Source organism: Squalius cephalus (genome assembly GCF_949319135.1).
Source record: "Squalius cephalus genome assembly, chromosome: 15".
Lineage (NCBI taxonomy): Eukaryota > Metazoa > Chordata > Actinopteri > Cypriniformes > Leuciscidae > Squalius > Squalius cephalus.
In genome coordinates this window covers 23,825,596-23,847,544 of record NC_137136.1, presented here as the reverse complement: position 1 = coordinate 23,847,544, position 21,949 = coordinate 23,825,596, and the positions used below count along the sequence as shown (strand labels likewise).

At 35.9% G+C, this 21,949-nt stretch overlaps 1 protein-coding gene across 2 annotated transcripts; it reads left to right on the top strand.

Annotated features, from left to right (window-relative positions):
- The first annotated feature begins 3,847 nt into the window (after window positions 1-3,847).
- casp2 (caspase 2, apoptosis-related cysteine peptidase) lies at window positions 3,848-21,140 on the top strand. Of its 2 annotated transcripts, none has more exons than XM_079894831.1 (12): window positions 3,848-4,200; window positions 4,287-4,423; window positions 5,077-5,238; window positions 10,119-10,268; window positions 11,422-11,497; window positions 12,490-12,581; window positions 12,706-12,885; window positions 12,975-13,103; window positions 13,257-13,347; window positions 14,290-14,478; window positions 14,611-14,720; window positions 18,483-21,140. In XM_079894831.1, the coding sequence occupies exons 3-12, from the start codon at window positions 5,086-5,088 to the stop codon at window positions 18,615-18,617; spliced, it is 1,305 nt and encodes a 434-aa protein (XP_079750957.1). In that variant the 5' UTR covers window positions 3,848-4,200; window positions 4,287-4,423; window positions 5,077-5,085; the 3' UTR covers window positions 18,618-21,140. The 2 variants fall into 2 exon arrangements, with proteins under 2 accessions (XP_079750957.1, XP_079750956.1); XM_079894830.1 differs by having other exon boundaries at window positions 14,290-14,484; window positions 18,483-21,133.
- The last annotated feature ends 809 nt before the right edge of the window (window positions 21,141-21,949 follow it).

Genomic DNA, 21,949 nt, shown 5'->3' with positions numbered 1-21,949 from the left:
CATACCATAAAAATTTCTTCATCCTCGGTGCCACGGTTCAGGTAGTTATTTAGGAAAAACTGCATTTTTTTGGGTTTGGGGGGGCCCAGCGCGGGGGGGGGGGAGTGGCCCCCGGGGACCAAACGAATTTTTTCCTTAGAAGTGTAGTGGGGCTACATGCCCACCAAATTTCATGTTCCCCGGTGCTTCGGTGTCCCTGGTATCATTGACGAAAAATTCAGTAAGGTGACGAAAAAAAAAAAAAAAAAAAACTTTGACAATCCCTATATGACCGCTTTCGCTAGCTACGCTAGCGGCGGTCATAATAATGCCATAATAATGCCATAATAATGCCATGGTCAAAATGAATAACTTACTTTTACATTATTAATGTAATGATTGATATTTTATTAATATTTAATATTTCATAAGCCATATATCATGCTGACCACAAATCTTTAAGTTTACAAGGTTAGTGGAACCTGTTTAAAAGCAATATCCTTCTTTATATTTCACAATGTTTAAAATAACATTTTTTGTTTGTTTTTGCATTTGTTTAAATGTAGCTAAAATCAGTGCAACCACTTACGATAAAAACATTTATTAAATTCAAATAATCATTTTTTTCAGTGAAGTGATGACTAAATCTGACTGGACCTGTCCTGTTAGGGCTTGAGCCCCATTAAAGGCTGTATGATTTTTTTTGGTTACGTATAGCATCTTTTTAGGATTTTCTTTTTCCTTTCAGTTTCTTGAAAGCGATGACTAAAACTGACTGGACCTGTTCTGTTGTGTCTTGAGGCCAAGTTAATGAAAGGTTGTATGTTTGTGGTTATAGTGAAATGATGACTAATCTCTGTCTTCTAGGCTATATAAGAAAACCAGGAGGGAATTCCTTCCTTCATTCTTTCTGTTTGATGGAATCAGGAGCATATACATCAGAGGTAAAGTCATCTGCTCTTCTCTCTGTCTGTCAGAATAGTAGTTCTACAATTATATTAATATAATTAGTTATAGAATGATAACTATAAAGATTACCAGCGATAGGCTAACTACACTCAAAAAAATGATTTTAGCTCTTTGTTCAATTTCATTAATTAAAATGAGCATATACAACACAACCCTTCATAGAAATGATTCCAGCTTAATTTCATTAAATGTAATCAATGTAATTTAAAAAAAAAATTGGTTTACCAAAATTTTTTTAATTGAGTCAACATGAATATTTTTGTCACTCAAAAAAATAATTTTGACCTCTTGTTAAAATAATTAATTACAATAAGCAAAAGTAACACGATTGTTTAATATTGTCACAACTTATTTTAATTGTGTTCAATCAACCTAATTCATTTGTGTGAAAACTACATGAATCAATGTTGTTGACATCTAACTGGGCAGTGGATCTGTAGTTCCCGCAGCATGCTTTGCAAGGGACTGCATTGAGAGGGTCAATTTAGGGAAAAAGTGTTATTTTATGTGTTTTTCAGTAAATGGAAAGATGTTGTTAGTTAACGTTAGTGTTTAATGTTCAGTTATGTTAGAAACTTAGAGGACTTTCTGTAATGTTTTTGAATTTTGTGGTTACCATTATGCAGAAGAGTGGCGACTGTGTTTAGGCAGTGGGCTCAGTATATGCTATATGTGCATTAAACCTCATGTTCAGGCTGTGGGCACTCAGTATACACTGTGTAAACCTCGCCCGCAGACCTGCACAAGTAATAATTCAATTGAACACAAGCAGTGTATATCATTAGAAGTGACCATAGAGTCAAATTAACTAAAATTATAATGTTGGTTATTTAAGGCAAGACAAAAACTAAATATAGTTAACCTGACAAAACTTTATCTAGCAGGAATGACCAAATTAATTTAAATTCATACAACAAGATTACAACAAATTATTTCAAACTAATTCGATTTTGTTGGAAAAATGTAATTCAATTTCGTGGAAAACCTTTCCTTAATTTAATTAGGCCTAAATTCGTTCAACAGATTATTTTTTTGAGTGTATGTTAGTTGTTTTTTTGCTATGTTAGTGTCCACATCAACTGAGGATCTACGGAAGCCCTGAAATGCAACGCTAAAAAAAAAAAAAAAAAAAAAAAAATTAAATCCGTCCAAAAAAAAAAAAAAAAAAAAAGCTAGTATTTCGAGATTAAAGTCGAAATATTTTTAGATTAAAGTCGAAACATTTCGAGATTAAAGTCCACAATACAGTCTTCTGTAGAAGTTGCGTGTGTGTGCATCATAGACTGTAAAAAAATAATATAATATAATAATATAATATAATATAATATATAGCATTCATAACGGCGCGCGTCCACTGGTGCATAGGGCGTGTTTCCAATTCTGCTTTTTTTGTGTGTTTGTGTAAAGAAATGCGCTTGTGAAGTCGAACTGCCTCGGACATGGATCTACACAAAATAGTAGCTTTTTACTTTTATCTGGGGCTGGGCTTTCAACGAAAAGAAAATTCGACAGGTGCCAATCTACCAACATGCATTACCATGGCGTTGCCTATAGACGAGCACACAGACTCCGCCGGAGTAGGTTCACAGTCTGGTCGAAACTTTATGTGGCAGTGTTTTTGACGTGTTTTCGTGCTCGTCTATTATAGGCAACACATCTGGGTCGAGAACTGTTTCCCTCTTCACCGTAAATACGTTCTGGATACATTTTAAGTGCATCATTCTGTATCCAATCATTTGGCCGGATCCCGTGATTTCCTCAAATATAATAACCACTGGTGGTGGTTGAGGAGAGATTCCCTGAAATGATTGTAAAGCGCTTTTAAGCGCTTGAAATGATTGTTAAGCGCTTTTTTCTTCATATGAACGCGCTATATAAATGCCTCATTCATGCATTCATTCATTAAGCTGGATATCTTGATCCAGTCTGAAAAGTGTTTTCGCCTGTAGGCTAAAGTCTATTTCGGCGCAGTATATTTTATAACGTCCTATAGCCTAATGCCATGTTGGTAGACCTGTAGATTTTCCTTTTGTTGAAAGCCAAGATAAAAGTAAAAAGCTATTATTTTGTGTAGATCCAGTTTAGACACACTCACACACACACACACACACACACGCATGAATGCCTGTGTGGCAATGTGAAATAACGGCAAGTAGCCTACACACGCAACTTCTACGGAAGACTTTTACTTTTACTATTAACATGCCTAAGACTTTTGCACAGTACTGTACACACACACACACACACACACAAACATATATGTATATATAGCCTATATACTGTATATGTTGGGTTTTACTTTTGTTTGGTGCCAAAAACAAACAAAACAAAAAACTAGCATAAATCAATGACAATGATCACAAGGTGTGACTCTTTGAGAAACAAGCTCTCACAGTAAAACTAATCTAAATAAATGCATATTAAAGTCTAAAATAAATAAATAAATAAATAAATATAATATTTAAAAAAAAATCAAAAACTAGGACAAAAGGAGTGTTTAAATAGGTTTTAAAAAACAAACAGAATTGCAAGAATTGCAAGTTTTAGCCTACAACCGTCAGGAAGTTGTTTACTTCGAGTTTGAGGCTGTTGGTTTAATAGAGTCCCATTTAATAGGCATTCCAGTTCCAGTTGCAGTCTGGGATTTATTAGATTTATTGTATTTATTTATACTGAAAAAGTCTGGGAAATATGGAAACTTGAAATAATAAAAATTGCTCAGTGAACAGAAATGAGTCTTGAAGTTGTGCTGGTATTTAATGTTCATTTTAAACCATGGAAACGTCTGTGTGGTATTACACAAGTTTCAAATTTCAAATAAGTGGATTAAACATCAATATCAGCCCCTTTAGTGGGCGGACGGGGCTCTGATAGGCTGCTGCTCACGTCAATCATCTTCACACACAATGCTGATTGGCTGCCTCGCTGCATCAGTACCCGCGGAAGTTTGTACAGAGAGAATCAGCATACTGTCAGTTATATTTTAAAAATACTCGTCCGTTTTTCAGCACAAACTCTGTAGTTCCTCGTGTAGCCTCGTGAACGACGACGAAAAACAAAGAGTAACGTTAAATGAACTTTAAAAGGACGAATTCTGCGTCTAGCAAAGCAAAGCTCGCATGAAGCGCTAGCACCTGACAGCTAACGTTAATAGTATTGTGTAGCTCGTGTTAATTCTGTTAAATTTTGTCGGTCGCAAAATTTATAAACAGCAGAAAGGAGTAAAAAAACAAAACAAAAAACCGATTTGAGGTGCATTTTAGCAGCTGTTCTGCTTTTATGCTTTAGTTAGTGTCAGAAGTGTTTTATATTGACAGTTGTGGTTTTGTTTTGATTAGCATGCTAAGCTAGTCTCAACGCGAGCTGGCATTCATCATTCTGGATTTACTTCAAATCAACATCATCTTTCATACATCATTCGTGTAGCGTCTTTTACTGTCATCTTCTTCACACGACGAGGGCTGTAACACAACAGGTAAAGTGAACCTTGGCTTGTAGGCATTATAACTCAGCAGACGCTAAGCAGAAGGCTGTGAAGGCATGTAGATCACTTGACACTCCTCACCTGTGCGTCTGCGAGACTGCGAGTATGTGATTCGGGTTAGTATAGCACGGAAGGACCCTTTCACCCCAAAATATATTTATAAATAAAGTAAAATAACTTAAACTTAATTATGTTTTTGACTTCGTCATTGTCAATTCTAAAGAAGTTCTATAATAAAATATTTTTAATTTGAAATCAGATTAAGCCATCACCACAACAAATGCTACTATGATCTCTCAATACTTCATAAAAATGTATAAAACATGAATACATTAATGAAGTAATGTTACAATGCAGACTTATTAGTGTCCCTTAGAATAAGCTTCATTTTCCTTATAAAAATATATAAGGAATATCTATAATTATAATAATAAATGACCACTTGCTTATGTTTTAATATAATTGTATTATTACATTGTGTGTGTGTGTATATATATAGTGTCTATAATTTGATATTTATATGTGTATATTTTTATAGCTGTTATTGTCTTACGATAAACGAAAACCTAAGTTAGTGTTATATAAACTTTGTTACATTGAATGTTTTGTAACTTATGTCTGTTATTTTTCTTTTTTTAATTTAGCGGTTCATCATGCTGGGAGAGTGTGGCATGAAAGAATGGGAGAGACGAGCACTCAGGAAGAACTCGGTCACGTTGCTGCAGGACTTGGTGGTGGATGACTTTCTGATCCAGTGTCTGCAACAAGATGGAATCCTCACAGAAAACATGGCAGAGAGCATAATGGTAAGTTGTAAAGCGTCATTTTAGATCCACATGAAATCACTGCAAAATCACAGCTGTCGTGTCTCGTGTGCAAACGAATTGTCGCTTAGAAAATCTAATGCGAATTACAGATTACAAAGCGCTCACCGAAACCATGTGTTTTGTATCATCATATCATTTTCGTTGGTTAAATGAAGTTGTGCCACCTACACGCCTTTTAGGTGAAGTGTGCATTAACCCTTTTAATAAAATAATTGCGATTTATAATTTTTAGCAAAATAATCGTGATTTTATATATATGATTATCAGTTTAGCCATTATCCTGCAGTTCTAATGTATACAGTAAACTACAGAGCATGCTGGCATATTTTAAAATATTATATGCTGCATTAGTAGAGAAGAGCCGTTGTTAGCCGACAAGGCTGAGAGGGGGCGTTAACATTAGTACCTCAAGTGATTAGAACAATGTGACAAAAATTCACGCAAATCCAAAACAAATGTTTAAATGTCTTTATAATTACGGTCTATATGCATTAGTTTATATACAGCTGGCACGTTTATGCATTTGTTAGCCAGCTAAATTGCAAGATGTGTGATGTGTTCATGCAGCCGAGAGATACGAAACAATTCAGGAACGCATCTGATTTCAGTAAAAAAAAAAATTTCACTGTAATTAGGGATGGGACGGTATGAAAATTTTATATCACGATTATAGTGACCAAAATTATCGCGATTATCAATATTATCACAGTTTTGTTAAAACGAGATGCAAGTGTTCAAAAAGATTTGATGTTCACACTGAAGACATTTCAACAAGTTTTATATTTGAAAATCAACAAACAACAAATAAAACAAGCAGTTCTATGCACTTTTTAAAGCATTTCCTTCCTTATAATGACGGTCGTCAATAGCAACGCATTATAACACCGCACACATCCATTGTAACAGCCACCTAGTGTTAAGTAGTGTTCATGTCATGACATGAATATGGATGTGCCTTTAAGATAACTTTTTTCTATGGCGTACATTATTGTATGCATGCTGTTTTTATGTGAGCGCGCACGCACAGTGAGAGTGAGATTGATCACGCAAAGAGGAAGATGACCGCTCTACTGCTGACCGTTGTTTTATAATGTGTTTACTTCCACTTTTGATTTGTAGCGTGTTTTAGAGTGTTTTCTTTTCCCTTTTAACATTCGCTCTTCGTCATGTATGTGAAGAGTGTGCTTGCTTAACTGAGAGGAAACATCTATAAAAGTCTTGTGAAACTACCAGTTCATTTGCACTGTCTTGTATTCTTCATCTGGGCAGACTTCAAACTCTCTGACAGACGTTACACTATGTATCACAACGGACGCGCGCTCTCGTTTCATTCAAATACATTTGCCGTCTTGCGTCTCCGTTTTTAATCGTATTGAAAATTAAATCAGAGTTGATTTATTGTTTACAGAGTTTGATAATATTGTTGTGATCATCTTGTCTGAACGATTGTTTTGTACGCTGTACATAATGGATTTATAAACGGGTAAGATTTAAAACATTAATCTCAATTCAATGTCCTCATAATTATGTGGTAAAAAAAATCGGTGTAATAAGTGTATAATGAATATAAATTATTATCCCTTAAATGTCACTCTTAGTCTTCAATCAATCAATCAATCATTTATTTATAGAGCACATTTAAAGCACAACCGAAGTTGACCAAAGTGCTTTACAAGGAATAAAAGAGACACAAAAATAAAACCACTATACATACATAAATACCAGACAAGACAAAAAGGCACTCAATAGAATAAAAGAAAAATCCAGGAAGACAAACTACAGAGTGTTAAAAGCCAAGGTGAATAAATGAGTCTTGAGCTGAGATTTAAAACTACAGATAGATGGAGCATGCCTAATAGAAGGAGGAAGGCAGTTCCAGAGCTTCGGCCCAGCAGCGGCAAAAGCACGCTCACCACGTTTTTTAAGTTTAACTTTAGGGACTGTAAGTCTTGTTTGAACTTGTTCGTTCGTCTTTGGCTAAGCCACTTGTTGCGAACTTTTCTTCACGGAAGCTTCACGTTTATTTCAAGTGATTGATATAAAATATTCAACTTAAAACAACATTTTGTGCCCAATTATTTCCCAGACGTAGTTTTAGTATTGTGGTCAAAGTTAACTTGCCTTGCATTCGCTATACAACAGTCGGTGATGGTCACACAAGACGACTCGGCAGATCTGAAGTTTCACCCCTATTGCAGCGACTTTTTCTTGTGCATGTTCTGCAGACAGGGTGACCATCCTCGATTAAGTTTCCCTCAGGACTTTTGTTAAAGCCAAAATATGACCACACCTCAGAATTGGTTCTTTTAAAAGGCTGAAAAATCTCCCGAGCACGGTCACTGCCTTCCGCAATTCCTTCTTGAATAAAAAAACAACATTGCGCGCTGTGCCTGCTTCAGACTGTTGCTGGCTGAACAGATATAAAATCGCGATAATCAAACACGGTTTTAATGATAATTAAATTTGAAACGATATTACTAACCGTCAGTACATTTTATCGTGGTTTATAGTGAAACCGGTAATCGTCCCATCCCTAACTGTAATACATATTTTTATTTTTACTAGCTAATCATAATGTGCTTTAAAAGAGAGTACATACAATTTAATACATGAATACATACAATTTCAACGGGGTTGAGTTCTACGGGGACAAAGGTTTCTATTTAGAAAGTGTTTTGTAGTATTGAGCAGTATAGCCAATTGAATACATGCTGCTTGATCTTTTCAGTAGGGTTGGGTATCGCAAATCGATCCAATTCTGGAATCGAATACTTGTTCTAAAATTACAATTTCGATTCCACTTATTGATTCCTGTGTGCACATTTTAATGTGATTTTAAACCATTCAAGCCAAAGAAGATGCGAAAACTTATTTGAGTTCTCTTTTGTGAACAGAGAAATTCTGTAAAAAATTCTGTAAAAATATCCTCGTAAACACAGTAGGTTATGTCTTAAGTGAACATAAACAGTTGAGAAAGAAAACGCATGTGACAGTTTTTTTAATTTGTGCATTAGGTCTTAAAGTGACAGCAGCCTAAAATAAACCTGTAAATCTGTCAAAAAAGAAAATCACTCACTGATCTTGACTAGCTTTTGTAACTTTAATACAGATTAATCTATATTTTACACTGACCGAATTGCCTTGATACCATTGAGTATTGAAAATCAATTTGTACCAGACCCAGCCCTAGAGATGAGTCACAGCTTTTTAGTGATTACAAAGGGACCGCTCTTTCCACACTTTATAAATCCAAAAAAGTTTAGTTTTTTATGCTGTTAAAGGTACAATATGCAAGAATTTTTTGCCGCTAGAGGGCGCTACATTCCAAACAACAACAACGGCGTAGCTTGATGACGATGTGACGGAGCGTGGAATGATGGGAACTGTCGTTTTCAACTCCACCGTGGATGTAAATCAGTCAGACGGGAATCGAAAAATCATGTTCATGGATGAGGCTAAGTTCTATTTTTATAATGACATGCTTTTTGTGGCGAGGGGGGCGTGGTTCAGCGCGGTCTGTAATGGGAGAGAGAAGAGACGAGTGGGACGCAAGTAGGTCAAGTGCAAATGACGAACACCTGTGTCTTATTGCTGTGATCCGCGTGGAGAGACCGCTTATAAGCCGCGCTGGAACGAGAGAGAGACTGAAGAGAAAATTGGACGCAGAGAAAGAAAACCGGTGGATGCGAGCTCTCATTTTTGAACTGTTTTGTGCCGTCGCGGTTGCCACGGTGAATGCGCGTTGTGCATGACTTTTGTTTGTTTTGCTTTATTTTAATAAAGTACGAGTCCCAGTCACGCCGACCCCTGTCTTCTTCCTTCCTGACTCTTGAACCTCATCACACTTTTATTTCATTAAAATGAATTAACCACAAGAAAAGTAAGGTTTAATACTAAATTGGTTATCATAGATGTTACTGTATGTCGAATCCATTGTTGTGATAACGCGGCGCAGTTTTACGTGTTCTAAACAATTGTTGTAAAAGTACATTCGAACATACCCACATCATTTGCCAAAATACTGATTAATCTTTATGTATAACACATGCTATATTTATTTACATGGCCATAAACACCAGACGTGATAAACAATGCCAATAAACTAAACACAAACCTTAAGCAATAATACTTCCCTTACATAAACATAACTATTACCGAATGCAACATTTGGAAAATATAAAATTAAGCATGCTTTGTCGACAGAACCAGCTGCAATCGGTAAAGAATAATTGTGTTCCATAACGACTGCACGAAACAAGCTAACGTGTGTTGCTTGATAGACGCTACAACTACAACTTCCGCATTTGTCCAGGACTCCACGCAGTACGAGCGGAAACCGAGGGTAACGCGGATATGACGCAATTGACCGGCGACTCCCAGCTCCCCCCTGCTCTAACGCCCCGTTTCCTTGGTTAAAATCGCAATTTTCTCACGATTTAAAAATAGTTGGAAACATTTGGGATATTGTAAGTAATCAACTTAACAAAATATATAACACTGGCCTTGAGATTATGGGATATTTTAATGCAAAATTCTTACATATTGTACCTTTAAGCGGAACAGCAGCCACACAGAGACTGCAAAGTTTTGGAAGTCACATCCACATGTAAATGTTTTTTTTTTTATTCATTTTGGATTATTTCAAAAGTTCAGTACATTGTCATGGTTCAGTCAATGCTCTTTATTTTTGCATTAGATTCAGCACTTATGTTTTGATTCAGTATCAGTAAAAAAAAAAGCTATTGGTTAATTAATCAGGTACTGCCCAACTTGGTTATCGGTATTGGCAAAATCCGACCTCAAGCCTCATAAATAATGCTTTGATTACTTTTAATCTTGGCATGATTTGAATCTTTCAGGCTAAATCGACGTCCCAGAGCAAGAGTCGCCATTTGTTGATTCTTTTGCCCAAACGTGGCCCTCTGGCATTTAGCAGCTTCTGTGCTGCTCTTACTGCGACAGAGCAACAGCACCTCTGCAGCCTGCTTATGGACTTCACTGAGAAAGACGTGAGTTGGTGCCTCCACTTCAGGATCACACCCAGTTAGACTGACTTGACAGGTTTCTATAAGAATATAATGGTTGCAGTGTTCAATATTGCATGTGTTGGTATAGTCACAAGCGGAGCGTGAGTGAACGCGATCCAGTTCCTTCCACTTTGCTACATTACAGAACGAAATAAACAATGTCACATAACTCAGAAAAGCCATTCCTTGACAATTAACTTGATAGTCAGCAAGAGCGCACTCGCCACCAAATCGACAGGGGTGAGAATTACAGTTACAAGGTACAATACATGACACTTATTGTTATCTAGATTTTTCCGTCACTGCTAAAAAAAATTCTGTCAATGAAATTTAAGGCCGATGGATGATAGGCAAACGCATGTATTTTCTGCCCGACATACTGTAATTACCACAAGGACCCGCCGTTAACCATCTGTCCCTCACGGACTGCGTGACTTTGCCACAAGGTTTTTTTTTTCTCTAACTAATACAATTTTGGGTCGACTAAGCCTCTTCTTGTCCACTATTAGGGGAAGCTCTAGTGATCAAGTACTTAGGGACGGGGAAATTCTTTCTTAGTGATGACAGCACATCTGATAAGAAACAGGGAGGCAAGGATAACAGAAGTGCTGTATTCAGAGAAAGAAACTTTGTGCGTCATTATTCTAAATTTTTGTCCTCTAAAGCTGCTATTTACTTGATGATCTGCACTTAATGACAAGAGATTAAAGCATATTTGTTTTGTTTATATTGGCAGTTTTAATAAATAAACTATGCATAATAAAATAAACTATTTAAAAAATGTTCTTATCCACAATAAGTGACAGGAAGAGTTGTGGTATAAATCTTATGACCATGAGACGTATAGAAATTGAGCCACCCACAGAGGTCAGAGCTGGGTCAGTAGAATAAAAGGGAGAGAGAGTAGGACTAAAACTGTGCAGCAACATCTATATTGTGCTCCAGTTTACCACACCCAAACTGCAGTGATTATTTCACAAAAACCAAACAGACAAGTACAAACTCTCCTTTCACCTGGAATAGTGAGTAATACACTGACTTGAACTTTCTGTTGTATGTATTCACACATAAAGCCTGTAGCTAATGTAGAAGAGTGATTTTGTGCATGTGTGTGTGTTTTTTTTAATCTTTACAGAAAAGCTTTTCAGAGCCCCCACTATCTCTCCCAACTCAGGAATGTGTGATACCTGCAAAAAGAGCCAGGACTTATGGTGAGCTCTTTAGTGTGCTTTTATTTGTGTTTGTGCACTATATAAAACTATGCTAATGTCATGGCAGAATTGATATAATCACTGATAAGCAGAGTTCACAAACAGTGATTATTTTAGTTATATTTATATGCTATTATAGTATTTAATCATAGTTTGAATTAACTTTAATTTTGTATTTTCAGTTTTCATTTTAAAGCTACACTATGTAACCTTTGGCCCTCTAGCGGTTAAAAGAGAAAACTGCATGAGTTGTGGGAGAGCATTGTTTTTGTTGTGCTTTGCTCCTCCACATGGATGAATGCAGATCAAAGCATCGCAGTACACATGGATACAGGACGTCTTATCAGAGAGTATGGCCAAAAAAATTTAATACTTTTTTTTACACAACCGGTGATTCCATGGAGATTTGCCGTTTTTAATGATACATGGTCAAATTCTCATTTGTTGTGACGACAAACATTTAGCTTCACACTACCGACAGCCATAGCTACATTTTGTTATGTACATTTATGATGTGACATGCACAGGCAAATGTATTTATGCAATGTTTGTCAAAATCTTTCCAGACAGTTCTAAAATATAAATCATTACTATAGTGTATTTGGGTAAAGTAAAGACTAAAGGTTTGGAAGATGGATTTTTTTAAACTCTCTCATTAAATAACATTTTGTTTATATATCAAAAAGTTGCCTAGTGTAGCTTTAATTTTAGTTTAAGTTTGTAATTTTGTTATGTGCTTTTATTTTTTATAATTTCTGTAGAGTTTTATTTGAATTTTATAAAAATTAATTTTAAGTAGTTTAATAAAAAAAAAAAGTTGTTTGAATTTCTATTTGAAGTCCATCTAATATTTATATTACAGAAAATTACAGAAATGGTTTTAGTTAACAATATCTATTTTATAATACATTTTAGTGCTCTTGGAAGACCCCTCAGCCAATCAAATTAGAGGAGCAGAAACTAACTTAAGACATTTTTTTTGTATGTTTTAGATTCCATGGAGATGCGTTTAGATGCTGACTGTCCCGTGACCACAGCGGTACTTCCCTGCACACCGGAATTTTACCAGTCCCACAGGTCACAGGTATTAGGACACAAACTCTCTTCCTTTCAATGCACACTCACACACAAATACCCACTTTATTTGCATATATATTTACGCTATTTTAGCTCAGTGTGATCCTCCATGCAAATGTCTTTTCTTTTAGGCTTACCCAATGCGCTCCTGCCCGCGAGGCTTGGCCCTGGTGCTGAGTAATGTGAGGTTTGACTCTGCAAACACTGATTTGGACATCCGGAGGGGTGGAGAGGTGGATGAGGAGACGCTGAGGAGACTTTTCACAGAGATGGATTTCACAGTCAGCCTGCGCAAAGACCTAACAGCAGAGGTGAGTTAGACACGCTGCAGAGTCAGACTGCCCTGCAAAGCAAAGTGATTTATTAATAAAAAAAAATTTGATTCGGGTGTGTTTTCCAGGCAATGCGCCAGTGCCTTGAACAGTTTGCCCAGCGGCAGGATCATGCAGAGTATGACTGCGCTGTTGTGTGTTTACTGTCTCATGGTGTTGAGGGATCTATTTACGGGACAGACGGACAGCTAGTGGAGGTGCGCCTGATTTTAATACCTAATGTTTAGTTATTCATACAGTTGTACATTTATAAAGTGAAGTAAATTTGCTTCCTTGCAAAAGATTCCTTTAGAAATCAGAGTTTTAAACCACAGACAGGGATTCAACTCTTCAGTGTTTCTGTCTTTCAGTTGGACTGGGTGTTTGAGGTTTTTGATAACGCCCGCTGTCCTCTGCTCCAGAATAAGCCAAAGATGTTCTTCATTCAGGCATGTCGAGGAGGTGAGAGTTATCAGTTATTTAACCAGATATTTTTGATGAAATCTGAGAGTTGTCACACTCCTTCATAGGCTGCTAGGTAATTGCATCTGCCGGCCCAGAAAAGTTAGTAAAGACATCGTTAAAATAGTCCCAAGTGACTACAGTGGCTCAACCTTAAGTTTATCAAGCGATGAAAATACTTTTTGTGTGCAAAGAAACGACTTTATTCAACTATTCATTTTCTTCTGTGTGAGCCTCTTACGTGAGTTCACGAGAGCGCCACGACGCATGTAACGTAATGTTCACGACAATGAAAATGTTATATATATATATACACGAATAAATACTATAGTATTATATAATAAATAATACTAAAATAACAATGGACTGACTTTTTCTCATTTTTTAAAAAAGATTTTGATCTAAAGGTTTCATTGCTTACAAGAATTCATTTTGTATACAAATTTGAACAATGTATGAATATTTTTACAAAACCAAATTTTAAGAATTAAAACCCAAAAAGAAATGGACGAGATGGACTGAATAGTCATGGTTTCGACTGGTTATGTGTTTTATTTTTTTTTTAATGAAATGTGTATTGTGCAAAATATAGCAGTATTTCTCAGATATAAGTGCTGGCACAATGATACAATACTTGAAAAATGACATAAATCTGCATATTAATCGGTTGTTTCGGTTGCTAATATAAGTTTTGAGATCTACCATTACATCTACCAATACATACCATGCCTCATGCCAAAATTTTATTAATTTAATCAGCTGAAACATTTGAATAGATTTGAGTCAGTGTTGAGTTTATTGTATTTTAACTTGGCCATGAAATCTAAAACTTCATGCAATTCCAATAGGGTCCTCACACCATCGGTGCACAGGCCCTAAATAGTGATGGAAGCTGGCATGGTGTTAAATTGTTAACAAGCAATATTAATGTTAATATTTCAGAGGAGATGGACAACGGCGTGGACCAGTTGGATGGCCAAGAGCGGACTCAATCTCCAGGCTGTGAACAGAGGGATGCTGGGAGAGAGGAGGAGAGAGACAACAAAGTGAGGATGGAGAAAGAAAGGGAGAGTCTGAGAGTCAAACTACCCCAGAGATCTGATATGATCTGTGGCTTCGCCACCCTCAAAGGTTTCAGTGTGTACACATTGTTGTATATTCCCTAACCACACATTAAGTGATTTTATTTTCATCCATCATGTCATATTTAGAGGCAGAGCAGATTGCTGACGTGTTGCGTTTTGTGCGTGTTTTGTGCTTCAGGCACTGCTGCGATGAGAAACACCAAGAAAGGGTCCTGGTTTATTCAGGAGCTGAACACAGCCTTCAGACAGAGAGCCAATAACACACACCTGTCAGACATGCTTGTGCAGGTAAAACTTTTAGTCCAGTGTGTTTTTTGAGTAGACAGATTTTTGACCATTTATGGTTTCCAAACATTTTATGTTTTGTACCTTACAGATGAATGTTAAATTCAGCTTATATCCATTCAAAATCAGATTTTAGAGACAAACTTTCATAAAACCTTATTCACTACATGCAACATCCTGTAAAGCATGACATGAAATGGTCAGAAAAATATTTATTGAACCTTTAAAAAAAAATTTTTTTTGCAGATATGTTTTTTTGTTGAGTATCATATTAGATGCATCAGGCTTTTATAGAGGCGGTATTAACATTAAGTGGCAAGGCATCTTACGCACATAAGCCATTGGCACATCCGGTTGTCATTGGCATGTTCCAGTGGATAGTGGCATGTGCCACTAAATCTAGTGACGTGCCGATGGAGTGCGTCATGTGCCACTGACATTGTTGGGGAGCATGTCGTCGTTTGGTGTGGCACCTCCTATATAACCTAGTGACACATGCTGCTGTCTGCCGGGGCATTATGTACATGGTGTAACATACACACTTAACGGCAGAACGACATTTAATAATAAAGTTATTAACAGTTATCTGTTATTTTATATAATTGTAAACTAGTTTGAGAGAAAATGCCACAAACCATTATAAAGTGACACCTACCATTCTAAAATGCATTACGAAAACTGGCACCAACCATTCAGAAGTGTGCTGGACTTTGACACTGGCCCTTCACAATGCAGGGTAATGTAGGTCTGTAGATACTATATTAAACTGTCTATTATAATGTGGCTACAGCAAGTCAAATACTTTTAATAAAACATTCAGGCGTCTCCAAAAGGAATGCATGTTCACCCTAAAAAATGGTTTTATTTCTTAGTACAAATTTTCACATAAATTAATTGTGAAATAGCCTATTAAAGCCATAGATGAGAATCACTTACCACATATTAAATTATAGGCCTATCTGTATATGTTTATATTTGTGTACAGCACAGTGCTTGTGACAAAGAAACACAGACAACTGAGAGTTTAATGTGGATAAAAGACAAGGCTGTCTATGAAGTAAATGTATCTACTTAGTGGAATATTAAACAAAATATAGTAAAACCTATATAGCTGTGGTGCGTGAGCTGAAAAGAGAAAACATGCAGTGGATTGAGCGCACAGCGGAACAAACGTGTGAGCTTGTCGAGCACATCCCCGGACATCGGTTGGATGTCAGAGGCAAAGAAAGTAAAACAAGACATATATTATCAGAGAGAGAGAGAGAGAGACTTCTGTTGCATGTTCTTCATTGCTGATCGTTCACTCAGCACACATGAGTCATTTGGATTAAAACTAAATCATATATGTAAGTAAAACATGAACTGTTACCTGATTTATGTATAACGAATGGTTCCATTATCACAGGATGTTTGCAGGTCAAGAACTTTCATGAACGCAAACATCAGAAACGAGCGCTCTGAAAGCTGCCTCAGACAGCAAATACTGAATTATATTCTCTTACACGTCGTGTGCTTGAACGGGCGAATTCACGCAAAATTATGTATAAACACCCGTCTTGGCAAGTGTCCATAGTGGGTTATATCTCAAGTGAACGAAGAAGACAGTTGAGAAATAAAACGCATGTGGGACAGTATATTCATATTGGATCCATGCATTCAGCCTTAAAGGGACAGCAGTCTAAACCTGCTGCTGAGTTTCAAAGTTAATCAAATCAAACTGCTCTTGACTGAATAACTTTTGTAACTTTATAAAGATCCATCTATATCTAGGGGTGTGACGGTTAGCATATAACCGTGAGACCGCCGGTTATAGTTGAACACCGTCATTACAACTCTATAACCGCCAAAACCGTGTTATTAAAATATTTTTACAAACATTTTTTATCATAGAGAATGTTTAAATACTAATTAAAAACAATTGTTAACAGTCTGTGTTATTAAAGGTCTACGTCGTTTCCAACTGTATTTGATTCTTTGCCAAGTAGGCTACCCCCTGACCGACCGCCAATCATTTGAGATAGAAATAAAAGCTATGATATAGTGATGTGCCATCATTATGAGATTTATTAAACAAATGAAAAACATTTGCAATAATAAACATTAGCAATGAACATTTACAATCGGGAGACATGGTTTTTACCACTTAATGAAGTTTTGTTTTGTAATTCGTCAGACATGATTTTTAACACTTCATTAAGTTTTGCTTTGTAGAAAGCATTTCTTTAAAGCGAATTTCGTTTTGTACAAATTGTATCTTAATTTTAATAAATGTTTCATCAATCAATTGCATGTATTTAATAAATAAAAAGCAAATATAGGAGACAATATAACCGTGACATTGAGGCTCCGATGCGCCGCGTTCACTTGCATTGCATTGTGAAGTTGAACTAGAGCGCATCTCATCGTAAATGAATGAAACTCAGCGTAGGCCTATGCCTCATACATTAGCATTAAATATCTTTGCTGCATCCTTTCTAGAACAGACAAGGGCTTTCTTGCGGCTCGCATCAGCAGAGCATTGCATCGTCCATAGACCGCAAAACAATCAGTGGATGGCGGGCGGGTGCGGCTTTGAAATCTGGTCAAAAAACGTTGGTGCGGATGATGAGTTTTGTGATGCGGTTGCAGATGAACTAATACCACATCCGCGTATCTCTATTGATAACAACATTGAACACTACACAAATATTAATTTTATTCAAACTAAGTTGTCCTATAACAGACGAACGTCGCAACCCCCCAAAAACTGTTTATTTCATTTGTAGCCTTTCTTTGTTCTATTGTATTTATTTGTACTATTTGTAATTTGATAATTTGTTCTTATTTTATTACTGACTACATACTTGTCTTTAATAATGTTTTAAGTTTACGGTAGTATCAAAATTGGAATGGAGAAGTGTGATATTTCAATGGTGTCTAAACATTTGAACCACTGACCCAATCCTCACCACTGAGCCATGCTGGAGCAGCTCTAAATATGTGCTGTGCTATCAAATGAAATATAAAATATGATTAAGCAAAGAATGAACAGTAAAAAGTAACAGAAGCTCATACAATACATTTTAGCTTGCTTAATTAAGCATGAAAATAACAAGGAAATATGTGTGTGTATCTATATATATATATATATATATATATAAATGGCAAATGTAGTGAAAATACAGGTATCGGCAAGTACCAAAATTGAAAGGACCGTTATCGGAAAAAGTGGTATCGGTGCATCCCTTACATTTGTGGCAAAAAGCAATATGGATTTCTGATAGCTTGTAATGTAAATCGATGAGATCTTTATAACAGTATAGCAGACTGCTTGAAATAAATTTCAGTTGATTCTTGATATCTCCCAATAATATGTCTAACTAATATTATATTTAAATGCTTATTTTTATGATCAAAGCTCTGTAGTTTTTATAGTGGGTGCAAAACATATAATGCAATGCAATACAATTGTAATTTAAATATGTACAAATATACCTTCCTTAAAAGCCTGATGTATCATATTCGATACTCACATTTTAATATAATTTTTGTAAAAATGCAATGCATGGATAATTAAGTAATCCTCAAGTGCTTCACACCAATAAGTGGTCATCTTGAAATATTACTAACAATATAAATATTAATCTTATATTTACTTAAAGATATACAATAAGATTTCATGGCAAGAAGACATGTATACCACAACCTTTAAGTGGACTTTTTTGGAATTATGCTAAAAGGGCTTTTACTTACTAAAAAGTATTTTGTTCACTCTGCTCTCTATAGGTGAACGGTCGAATTAAAAGCAGAGAGGGATACGCACCCGGTTCAGCCCATCATCGCTGTAAAGAGATGTCCGAGTTCACCAGCTCCCTCTGTAAAGACCTCTACCTCTTCCCCAAGTACTACCCCAACAACTAGACACATGCACAAAGCACACGCAGAACACACTGCCCATAGCACTGATTTTGATGCAGTAGAGGGAGCTCAGCACACATGTGTGTTCATCCATCACCCGCTGTAAGCTCAATATACAAACACAGAGTCATGTAAATCTACATCTTCCATGCGTCATCTATTTCACATTCCTCAGCGCAATGCATTTGTACATTATTTAGCATGGATTTGCTAAGATCAGCTTTTAGAGTGTTTTTTTTTTTTGTCATAAGAACTTTGTCCTCTAGTGTGCACTTAAAAATATTAAGCATTCATTCTCCATATATTCTTTCTTTTCTTTGGCTTGCTCTTTTTTTTCTTTCTTTTTAAATAAATTAATTTAGTTAGGAAAGAGTAAAGATGACATTTACGAGTATATGGGGAAAAAATTCCATTTGTGTTCATGATAGATAAACTTTAAACTTTAAAAACAAGCCAGAAAGTTATTTTTTTTATTCCAATATTTTTTTTTTATTCCACAGCTGTATACATCTATTTTTTTTCTTTCTTTTTTTTTTTAAAACAAAGGCAACTGATTTTTAATCCGTTTTTTTACTCGTATTTATTTTTTTTTATTCATTTTTTCTTTGTACAGTTTTTCCCCCCTCAGTAGTTCTTGTTCTGATTGTTTTGTAATTGTGAAGCCTTTTTAAAGCCAAACCATGAACTTTTTCAGTGGTACATTCAGAGCAGCTTGATGACACACCCTCCACATGTCACACACATACAGTTGCATGCATAAACGTGCATTCTAACATTGTGCCAGTACCATACTTTACTCCTCCTTACATTTCACTCAGTGGATTTGAGCAGAGCAGATCTGCTCTTATCTTTGGTTTCCTTAATGCAACTTTACATACATTGTATCAACATCAGTTAGTTATACTGAATGCACCATGGCAGCTTTTTATTTTTTTGTATGTTTTTTTTTAACCTTTAATAGGGCTTCTTTACTCAGTGACACTATTTCACTTTTTGTTTGCCATATAATAGTCAAATTGTCATTACACTTGATCATTCTACAGATATTTCTGTAATTCCAAAACTTCCAGATTGAAGTTGCATTCCAAATGGTGTTTCTGCTCGTTTTTCTAAGGGCGCTTCATGCGGGGTATTGCCAAAATGAAATGTGTATATATTCTCATAACGCTTTTTGTCATTATGCCTGTCTATATGCCGCGTTTTTTGCATATGCCCCTCACTCTTGCACATTCCTTTTTGCTTTAAATATTCTGTGTGCCAATGAATGCACATTATGAAGATTGAAAGTATGCAAAAAGACTGAAAAAACCTGCAGATGGCAGTAGAGAGCTTTTACAATTCATCAGCAGACCTTGTGTCATACAGAGGTTCCAGTGTTTAGAGAGACTGTCTTCCTGTTCTGCGCACACAACATTATTCCTCCTGGGAAAGCAGATTGTAAATGAAGTGTGCCGTTTTCCCTCTGTGTATGCGTCTTCCTTACCTAATAGGCATGACCTTTAGGTTTAAGGTCATGACCTTTGACCTTTTGACACTGCCATGGCATCCCTCAAGCCCTCTTCTACATTTCACACTCGCCACCTTTTAGCATGAGTTATCACTCAACATGATTATTTTATTTTACTGTGTTTTATTTTATATGACTGTTTTAGCAGCCAAAATGTTCGATGTAGATTTACACTGTTCGTGCTAATATTGTTTTCAATCAACTTGCTTTTTTAAAAAAAAAAAAAAATGTATCTTGATATTTTAACTAATAAGCTTCTTTGAACTGGGAGAATTATTTGGGCAAATGCACATTTTAAACAAATATCAAAATTCTAAATTTAAAAATGAGGGACTGGTGCAGATACATAATTTATAAAAGATAACTTTCATAATGGAACTGGTGCCATGATTGTAAAAAAATTCAAGTATTTAAACAATTTACTGGTTATTTGATGAAATACTAGAAGTCATTTTCTGAAGTCATGTTTATTTTTTAATGAAAAACAAATGAAAATGGAAAATGTCTATATTTAGTAATAGTATAGCAAAAATTTGTTTATTGCTGCAGACATTCTGAGACGACGCCAGCACATGTATGTTCTCCAAAACTGGTTTAAAATGAAAGGAAAGTTGGGTTAATTTTAAACTGCTAACTGTATTTATAGATAATCCATGTTTTTCTCTGGCTTTGTTCACCCAGTTTTGAATGTGTGTTCAAAATTGTAACAGCATTGTGACACTGAGCCCTACAGGTTCTTGTTGTGGTAACATGTTTAAAAAAGTTCCCCTATGAAAGTGTTAAAACCTACATGGTACATAGTTACATATTATAAAATCCAGTTTAGTCCCCCCCCCCCCAGCCTGACTGTGCCAGATGAGTGCCTAGTAAACTTGATATTAATGGTTTATTCACTGCCTTTGTTATGTGTACTAACCAGCTATGAAGGGTGCTTAAATCAACTATAGGGAAACTGTAATTTTTGTATTTTTGTAATGCAAAAACTGCCATACAATAAAAAAAATACTGTTCCAAAGACGCTTGATTTGTGTTGTTTCGTTCTATTGTCATTTGCAGTGTTGGGGAAAGTTACTTTTAAAAGTAATGCATTACAATATTGTGTTACTCCCTAAAAAAGTATCTACAGTAGTCAACATTTGAAGTGTATCAAAACCTTTCATCAAAGTTATACATGAATTTTGAACAATACCCGTTCTTGTCTCAGGACAACTTTGAGGAACTTTTTTGATCCACTTCAAATGTTGACTACAGTAATTGTGTTGCTTAGTACTAAAGCTGAGCTGTCAGTCAATAAATGGGAAAACAAAGTAGATCAGATATTTTGTTGTAAATTTAAAAGTAATGTGTTACTTTACTCATTACTTGAAAAAAGTTCCCCCCAACACTCGTGGATAAATGTATTAGTTGTTGTGTGTTTGAGTAACACTGTGTATTGTCTGTTTGGTTATAATTGAGTTTGTAAGTGTCATAGCCATGTTGGATGTTATGTTCTGTATTTAAGTATTGACTTGTTTAGTATTAGATGTCTCGCACTCCCTCTCTGTTTTTCAGAGTTGTCCTCGGCTTCCGTGGTGATGCATTTTTATCCATGTGCTCGGGTTTCTCTGTCCTGCAGGAATGGCCGTCATTGTGCCGATCCCATAACACCTACCCACCCGACCTGTTAGCGTGACTCCATGAAGTCTTTGCCACCGGGATCAGATGGTATGTAATGTGCGGCGGATTATTTGAATCTCTTTGTTCTTAAGCTTTATTTAGCTGTTTTTCCAGGTATACCAGTTGTCATAAAAAGTGAAAAACTACACAATTCATTTCAGATTCACTTGAA